The 8886-nt window shown below is 69.1% G+C and overlaps 1 protein-coding gene across 1 annotated transcript; it reads right to left on the minus strand.

The window, feature by feature from the left end:
* Positions 1–878: 878 nt before the first annotated feature.
* LOC142362979 (sodium-dependent serotonin transporter-like) lies at positions 879–8536 on the minus strand. Its single transcript, XM_075434451.1, has 13 exons — positions 8317–8536; positions 6647–6781; positions 6295–6514; positions 5880–6018; positions 5486–5620; positions 4775–4878; positions 4400–4527; positions 3999–4111; positions 3590–3721; positions 3348–3447; positions 3042–3142; positions 1852–2019; positions 879–959 (listed from the first exon to the last, which is right to left on the minus strand). Exons 1-13 carry the CDS (start codon positions 8534–8536, stop codon positions 879–881), a joined length of 1776 nt encoding a protein of 591 aa, XP_075290566.1.
* Positions 8537–8886: the final 350 nt, after the last annotated feature.

Raw genomic sequence — 8886 nt, forward strand, 5'->3', positions numbered from 1 at the left:
CCCTGTGCCCCCCCTAGCCCCCTATGTCCCCCTGTGTCCCCCCATGCCCTCCCCCAGCCCCCCGTGTGTCCCCCCCTGCCCCCCGTGTCCCCCTGTGTCCCCCTGTGCCCTCCCCCAGCCCCCCGTGTGTCCCCCCCATCCCCCCGTGTCCCCCTGTGTCCCCCCGTGCCCTCCCCCAGCCCCCCGTGTATCCCCCCCAGCCCCTCGTGTCCCCCTGTGTCCCCCCGTGCCCTCCCCCAGCCCCCCGTGTGTCCCCCCCAGCCCCCCGTGCCCTCCCCCAGCCCCCCGTGTGTCCCCCCCAGCCTCCCGTGTCCCCCTGTATCCCCCTGTGCCCTCCCCCTGCCCCCCGTGTGTCCCCCCCCTAGCCCCCCATGTTCCCCTGAGCCCCCCATGTCCCCCCCCAGCCCCCCTTGTCCCCCCAGCCCCCCGCTCTCGGTGCTTCGTGACCCCGGCACGGCGAGCCCCGTCCCCTCGCCCTGGGCTGCTCTCCCGCCAGCTTTATTTCCCGCGGCGCGTGCCGCCGGACGCCGACCCCGCTGCGCCGGCACCCGCGGCCGGGCCCGCGCCCTCGCGGGGACTCGGGGCTCCCCTCCACACCGCGGGGGGTTGGCCCTCGGCTCCCAGTCCCGCTCTCCCCGCTGCGGGTCACGGGTTTTCCCGCCCGCGGCGAGAACGGGCTCCGGTCCGCCATGCCGGCGGCATCGCGTCCGCCGGGATGCTGGGACGCGGTGAGGAGCTGCCGCCGGCACGCGGAGCCGCGTGGGGCTGTCGGCTGCCGGGAAGGCGGCGGCCGCTTCTCTGCTGCCCGGCGCGTCGCCTCGTCGGGGCGGGAGCGGGAAGGCGAAGCCGTCTCTGCGTCCCCGGGACGTGCCGCCGGGCTACGGGACCGGTGAGAGGCCGACCGCCTCCGCCTGCGGCTCCCGTGCCGCTTTCTCCGGCCGAACGCAGACGGCGAGGCGCTGGAGGGGGGAAGCGGGCGAAGAGAAAAGGCGGTGGGTTTCCTTCCCGCGCCGGGGCCCGGCGCCGCGAGCAGCGCTGCCCGCTCCGGCGTGCCGAAGCCAACCCCAAGATGCCAATGCCAAACCCGGCGTGCCGAAGCCGACCCCGACACGCTGAAGCTGAGCCCGGCGTGCCAGAGCTGACCCTGGCGTGCCATAGGCGACCTCGGCGTACTGATGCCAACCCTGGCGTGCCGAAGCCGACCCCAGCGTGCCAAAACTGACCCTGGCGTGCCGAAGCCGACCCCAACGTGCCAATGCCAACCCTGGCGTGCCGAAGCCGACCCCAGTGTGCCAAAACTGACCCCGACATGCCAAAGCCGACCCCGACGTTCCAATGCCAACCCCAGCGTGCCAAAGCCGACCCCGGCGTGCCGAAGCCGACCCCAGCATGCCAAAACTGACCCTGACATGCCGAAGCCGACCCCGGTGTGCCGATGCCAACCCCAGTGTGCCAAAACTGACCCTGACATGCTGAAGCCGAACCCAGTGTGCCGATGCCAACCCCACCGGGATCTCACTCGCGGTGGGGTTGGGGCTGTGTTGGCCTGCAGCAGGCCATGGTGGGCGGGAGGCCCCCCAAAACCGGGCTGAGCAGCGGGGGGACGGCTGCCAGCCGCTGCCTCCAGGGCCGGGCTGAGGTAGCCCCGCTGCCCCCGGGCCCAGCCAAAACCAGAAATGAGCCTGAAAGCCACCGAGCCACCGAGCCGCGCTCCTCGCAGCCCTCGCCCCAGCAGCTCTCCAGGAGTCGTTGAACTTCCAGGTGGACGAAGACGCTGAGGAGGCACCACCCACCTGCCCAGCACCCCAGCCCCGGGCTGACCCGAGCGGGGGTCCCGGCCCCGCTCCTGACCTGCTTGAGAGACCCCGGCGTCCAGACGAGCTTGCACACCATGTAGAGGGGGACGCAGATGAGGGACGACGCTCCGATGAGGTGCCCCACCGAGACGCTCCACGCCGGGTACCGGTAGGCGAAGAGCGTCAGGGGCGGCTGCTCCAGGAGGGAGCTGATGACGATGAACTGTGACCAACGAAGCGGAGCTCGTTAGGGAAGGACGCTCACGGGGCGGGAGATGCCCCACCGCCTGTCGCAAGCAGCGCGGGGCTGTCGCAGAGCTGCACACCCCGCAAAGCTCACACCCACACGCACGCCGCGGGTGCCAGGAAAGCTCTTTCGGGGTGGGGGGCGTCCCCGGTGAGCGGCCCCGTCGGCTCCCCGGCTGCGGCATCCCCCCGGCCCCAGCCCTGGCTCATCCCCCCGGTTACACCGGCTGCGCCCGGCTGTTTTCCCAGGCGTGGACGTGGCGGTGACATTTCCCAGGCTGTGCCCCGCGCTGGCAGCGGGCTCGGAGGTCTGCGGCTGACCAAGCCCGCAGAGACGCGGCCAGCCAAGGCTGCGCGTCCCCGTGCTGCGACGGAATCGTGCGCTGTCCCCTCTGATTATAATACCCCTCTCCTCATAAGCCGGGCAAAGCGCTCTGAGCCGTAATTAATCCCCAGAAGGCCTCTTCTCCCGCAGATCCAGTGAGATGAGACCCTCTGCCCGTGCAGGCGGCGGCCTTTGAAGTGCCGAGGGAGCGGGTGTTTCAAAGGGGACGGATGCGGCCGGGCGCTCAGCACCGCGGCGCTGGCGGGGACGCAGACGCAGCTGCCTGCGCCGGCGCGAGCGTGGGGGGCTGCGGACCGGGAGGACGGAATGGGGCTGCGCTCGCACCCGTGTCAGCGCCCGGCTTCGCCCCGGAGCTGCGGAAGGGGCTGGAAGCGCCTTTCCTGCTCCCGCGCTGGGCGAAGCCCCGGGCGCCGCGGGCAGCTTGCCGGTGCCCGTGGCCGGAGCAGCAGCACGGGGGGCTGGCAGGGAGCGCTGGTGGAGCCCCTGCAGCCCACGCCGGGACCCCGCTCCGCTCCCCGGCAGCGTGTTCCCCCGAGCCGGGAGCAATCGGGCGCCCGGGGAGCTGGGCAGCAGCAGCAGCGGGCGAGGGGAAGCGTGGCTCTCCGGCGGGGCGTCGGGGCGGCTCGGTGCTCGGCTGGGCTGTAGCCACTCACCGCTAACAAGGCAGGGCTGACGGCGACCCAGCACACCTTCCAGAACATCCCCGGGGCGAAGCCCAGCATGGCCTTCACGTCGTGGGAGAACCTCTGGATCCCTGCCGGAGGAGAGAGCCGTCACGGCCCCGGGGACCGCGGGGACGGGGGTACAGGGACGCGGGCGCGACGCCCTCCGTGCCCCATCCCAGCCTCGGCAGGGGTCACGCACGCTCCCGCCCCGGAATCCCTGGGCATTTCCTCCCGTTCGTAGCGGCAAACACCCGCGCAGGTGCCCGCAGGAGGTTTTCCATGGCGGTTTCTTACCGTAGAACCAGGAGACGGCTATCGTTTCCAGCAGCACCACGGCCAGGATCGAGCCGCCGGCACCGAACTCCTCCAGCAGCTTCACCACGTAGGCTCCCCCCTGGAAGAGACGCGGGAGGGGAGGGCGGCTGCGGAGCCCGCGGGGACGCGGAGCCGGACCTTGGCAACGTCCCGCACCGGGGGCTGATGGAGAACGGAGAGGGTGCGCGGTGGGGACGGGCGCGGTGCCCGGGGGTACTCACGTAGGTGAGGGTGCTCAGCGAGCCCAGGAAACAGACCGTGATGAGGCCGAGGACGAAGAGCTCCCGCCGCCCGGCCAGGACCCGGGGGTACTCGTCCATCACGGCCGTGATCACAGCCTCCAAGCCCCCGAACTGCAAAGGAAACGCCGGCGTGGGGCGCAGAAATGAGACGCGGGGACAGTCCCGCTCCCCAAGAAAACCTGCTCCCCCCATAGCCCCCTCTGCCTGTGAGCACAGCGGGGACGTCCCACCTCGTCCCCTCCCGCTGCGCTCGGGGGGCTCGGAGGCAGCTCCCCCTCCCGAGGCCGTAGCTCCCCTCTTCACCCCGCTCCTTCCCATGGGACACGGCCATCCCCATTCCCACTGGGGACACGGCCCCGGGCTGCAGGGCTGGCGAGGACTTCCCTACCGTGCTGTCCAGCCCCAGCGTTATCATCATCAGGAAGAAGATGATGGCGAAGAAGGTGGAGCCCACCATGTTGGCGATCGCTTCGGGGTAGGTGATAAAAAGCAGGCTCGGCCCTAGGAAGGGACGCTGGTTTGGGTTTGCCGTTCCCCAGCTGCTGGGCACAGCCCCGGGTGCCGGCGGTGGGGGGAACGCACGTGGGGAAGATGCCCCAAAGCCAGAGCGGCCGTGCCCGGCGCCGGCTGAGACGGCAGCGGCCGGAGACCTCGCTGCCCTCCCTCCTCGGAACGGCTCCCGGGCAGAGCCCCTGCGCCCTGGCAGACCCCAGGGCTGACCGTCACCCCCTCGGCCGCGACGGGCACAGCCGGGCACCGCGGGGCCAGGACAGCTGGAGGGAGGCGAACCTTTATCTCTCGCCACGTCCTCCACCTCCACGTCCCTCATCTCGGCCATGTAGCCCAGCACGGTGAAGATGACGAAGCCTGAGAGGAAGCTGGTGAGGCAGTTCACCGCGCTGGTGACCAGCGCATCCCTGGAAGGCAGAAAGCGGGCAGACGTGTCCCGGGGCAGAAACCTCCCGCCAGCGGGGTTCTTGCCCCGGCTCAGCTGCCCCGGTCGCCTGCACCCCCGCCGGTGCCCTCTCCCAGCCCCGCATGCGGTAAAATGGGGAAAGGTGCTCAGCCTGGCCGCGGGTGCGGGAGCTGTCGGGACGTGGCTCTGCCGCGGTCGTGCCCACCGCAGCCCCATGCCCGCTGCAGCCCCGTGCCCGCAGAGCTCACCGGTAGCAGTTGTTGTGGAAGGGGTTGTAACTGGCCAGAGCGAGGAGAACGCCGAAGCCAGGGCCCAAGGAGAAGAAAACCTGCGCGGCGGCATCAACCCAGACCTGGCAGGAGAAGCAACGGGCGGGCTGGGGAACGGGCAGGGGGTCCCCAGGGCTGGGAGGTGCCCGCTGCCTGCCCACCCCATGGCGTGCCCGCCCGTGGCGCAGGGACGGGGTCCGTGCTGGTCCCCCTCCCTTGCCTGCCCATGTCCCAGGGTAGGGGGGCTGCTGGGGCGCGAAGGGGGCTGGTTCCCACCCTGGGGTCCTGCAGCAGCAGAATTAAGCAACGGCAGCAGAATTAAGCATCCCTGCTCCCCCGTGCCCGGAGGGGGGATGGAGTCGAGGGGAGCCCAGAGACCCCCGTGCCCACTCTGCCCGGCCAGGTTCAGCTCCGGCAGCGCGGCCCTGATTACCTTTAATGAGAATTCTCAAGTGCTGCCTGGTAATTACCCACGGGCAGCCTATTGTCAGGCCAGGGCGAGAACACAGCACCAACAAAACCCAGCGGCAATGAGATGGGTGATTCAATTATAGATTTACATTTCCAAGAGCCCGTCCAGGGCGTCTCGTTTCTGCAGGAACAGGGGCCCCATCGCCCCGGCTGCGGGGTCGGACGCCTGCGTCCCGGCGCGGGGGGTCTGGGGGCAGCCCATCCCCCCCACGCACTCACCGCCGTGCTCAGGAGCTTGCCCCAGTCCGGGCGCAGGTAGAAGACCACCCCTCGCCAGGCGCCGGGCAGGGTGGCCCCCCGGACCAGCAGCACCAGGAGGATGACGTAGGGCAGCGTGGCCGTCACCCACACCACCTGCAGAGAGGCAGCATCCGTCAGCCCCCGGTGCCGCAGAGCTGCTCCGCCGAGCACCCGAACCGCCCGGCTCGCTGGTGGCTTCGCCGCGGCGGCCGAGGGGCGCGGGGAGGAGGCAACACCCCGTGTCTAAGCAGCCGGGTGAGCTGCAAGATCCCACCAGGGCTCGGTCCCTCCCGCCTGGTCCCAGCCCCGACGTGCCCGGGGCTCCAGCAGGTCCGTGCCCGGGCAGGGCTGGCACTGGAGCCCTCCCTCTCACCTTCCCAGAGGTTTTCACGCCTTTCCACAGGCTGAAGTAGACAATGGTGAAGATGAGGAAGAGGCAGAGGAGCAGCTCCCGGTGGATGCCCCCCACATCGTACAGACCCCCGGACTTCTGGAGCTCCAGGACCTTCCTCCTGCGGGCAGGGATGCCCGTGGGTGCCTCAGGCCGGCGCGGCGCTGCCGGCTCAGCCCTTGCAGCAGCCGGGGAGGGGGCTCAGCCCTGGGCAGGCAGTCCCCCGCTCACCTCTCCCCCGGAGCACAGCGCACGGTGGCCAGGGGCTCCCCAGGAGCTTCCCAACGTGCCGGCCATGGGCAGCAGCGTCCCAGGCACCCCAGTCCTGCTCCCCACGCAGCAGACCCTGGTGCCTCGCGCCCCAGCGGAAAAGCGTCGTCCACGCGCGGGCACTTACGTATAAAACTCTTCGGCGGGGGACCTGGAGACGTTGGTCCAGGTCACGTTGCTCCTCCTGAAGTAGTTGGTGCAGTCGGGCGTGTTCCAGGGGTTGTCGCAGCTCGCCCAGGGCAGGGTGCCCGAGAAGGACGAGTAGAAGTAGTAGAGAGCCCAGGCGATGATGGTGTTGTAGTAGAAGGAGACGTAGAGGCCGATGATGCAAATGGCGAAGCCGATGCCTGGGGAGAGAAGCCCGGGCTGGTCCAGCCCTTGCCCTGTCCCCGGGGCACCCACCCCGGCCGCACAGCCCCCTCCCCAGCACCGCGTGGCCCCCAGAGCGCGGCGGTGGCCCGGGCCTGGGGGTCTCTCACCTTTAAAGATGGGGCAGATGCGCTTCCAGATGGGGATGGCGCCCGTCCGGTGGAACTGCCCCAGGGCCAGCTCCATGTAGAAGAGGGGCACCCCTCCGAAAACCGCCATCAGCGTGTAGGGGATGAGAAAGGCTCCTGCGGGGCGAGGAGCGGGGCGGCGGTGACCACCACGGCCCCGCGCCGGCCGGCGAGCGCAGGCGGGCTGCGGGTGGAGGGCTGCGGCCGCCGCCGTCCCTCCCAGCGCCGCGGGACAGCGCGGACAAGGGGTTTGCAGGCGTGTTCGTAAAGATGCCTTGGAAATTGTCTGCTCGGAGGGGCTCAGGGATGGGGGGACCCTGCTCGGTGCCCTGGCTGCTGTGTCAGCCCCCGCCAGCGTCCTGGCCATTGCCAGGCTGGGATCGTTCAGCCAGGACGGTACCAAGAGCGATAGAAACCATCAGGGTGCAGGGGACGAGGCACCCAGCACCTCTCAGGTCTGGCAGGGTTTTGGAGAAAATCCCACCGAATGGGCACGGCCACCCCAAGACACAACTCCTGAACGCCGTGATCTGCGTTATTCGTAACGACGTCAGCCTCGCCCGGGCTGCGCTTGGACCCCGTGGAGGTTTTGGAGCTGGAGCTGCTCTCTGCGCTCGTCAGAACAGTCCTGCTGGGATCAGTTAATTTAACCCCCGCGGCTCCCCTCCGCGAGCCCCCCACGCACTCTGCCCGCAGCCCCTCGAGGGTTCCTCCACCAGCAACGCCTGGAGAGCCCAGCACCGGCCGTGGCCGTGCCTCCCACCGCTGCCGCCGAACTCCTCACCCGCGGGGTCCGTGCCGGGGCCAGGAAGGCATCTGCCTCGCCCGCACCGGCGAAGAGGGGCCAAAGTTTGCTCCCGGTCCCACGGGAGTAAATCACGAGTAACTACGCTTCGGTCTGGGCACCTGGGATCCGCGTTTTAGCCTTGAGGACGGTACTAATTATCTCCTGCTAATTTTTCCAAGCAGCAGAAGACGTTACCCGAATGCCGACTCTGGCAATTAAACCCACCGTGCTTTTGCACACCGCACAGAATTTTCATTCCTCATTTTTAATTTCCGTGTGAGGCGTTTTTCTACTCTGCTCTATTTAAAGCAATTTATTTAGATGTCATTTACTGGAGGTTTTTGCCTTCACGGAGCTGCTGTATCCTGACTCTCTGCTGGTCTCCCAAAGGAGGGAACACCCTGAGCCCCGTGGGCTGCACGTCCCGGGGAGCCGGGGCTGCACGGCCGGGACCCGCGGCCGGGGTGCTTGCGAGGGTGATTTTAAAGCACGAGCCGTCAGAAAGGGGCTGCTTCCACAGAGCCCGGTGATCGCAAAGGCTGCAAACCCCCCACCCCAGATCCCTAATCCTGTTACGCAGCCTGGACCACGCCGGTTTTCTCTTTGTGAGCCCGGAGCCGCTCACGCACCTCTGACCGTGCCGGGGACGCAGTGAAAGGGGAGGATTGAGAATGAGGAAAGACACAAAACAGCCAAGAGACAGCTGTGGGGGGAAGCCGGGTCGGTCTCCCCACCGCCCCGTCCAGGGAGGAGCAGCCAGAGACACGGAAAGCGCAGGAACAGCGAGTTTTCCAGCACTGGAAAGATGAAAGCCAGCTTTCTCTCCTCCAAGAGAAGACTCAAATCGCGCCAGCGGTGTCCTTACCCCCTCCGTTCTGGTAGCAGACGTAAGGGAACCGCCAGACGTTGCCCAGATCCACGGCGAATCCGACGACCGAGAGGAGGAAATCCATTTTTTTGCTCCACTTGTCCCTGGGGTGGGTCTGGGGTCGCGGGGCCATGGGGCCGGCAGCGGGAGCGAGCCGGGGGGCCGTGCCGTGCCGGGGAGGGCTGGTGGCCGGCGGCGGGCAGGGCTGCTCCGCCATCCTGCTGCCCTGGCAGACCCTGTGCCAGTCAGGCTGAGCACCTTGGGGACGGGGAGGATTTCTGACGACAGCTCCGAGGAGGGGAGGGTCAGCGGGGTGCGCTTCCCCACCTCCCGCTGGAAGCCCCCGCCGCGGAGCGCGGGCGGCAGAGGAGCCCGTGCCCTTCTCAGGGGCAGGACTGGGCGCGGGGACCAGCATCACCGCACCGGTCTCGTCCCCTGCGCTCCCCGGCTCGGCGCGTTTTGGGGTTGGGGTGACGCTGGTGAAGCGAAGCTCGGTCTGCGCGCAGAAGCGCTGCTCCTTCCCCCCGACTGACAGCGATTCCTCGCTCCTCGGTGCGTTCTGCCGGG

This window comes from Opisthocomus hoazin, chromosome 13 (assembly GCF_030867145.1).
Source record: "Opisthocomus hoazin isolate bOpiHoa1 chromosome 13, bOpiHoa1.hap1, whole genome shotgun sequence".
Lineage (NCBI taxonomy): Eukaryota > Metazoa > Chordata > Aves > Opisthocomiformes > Opisthocomidae > Opisthocomus > Opisthocomus hoazin.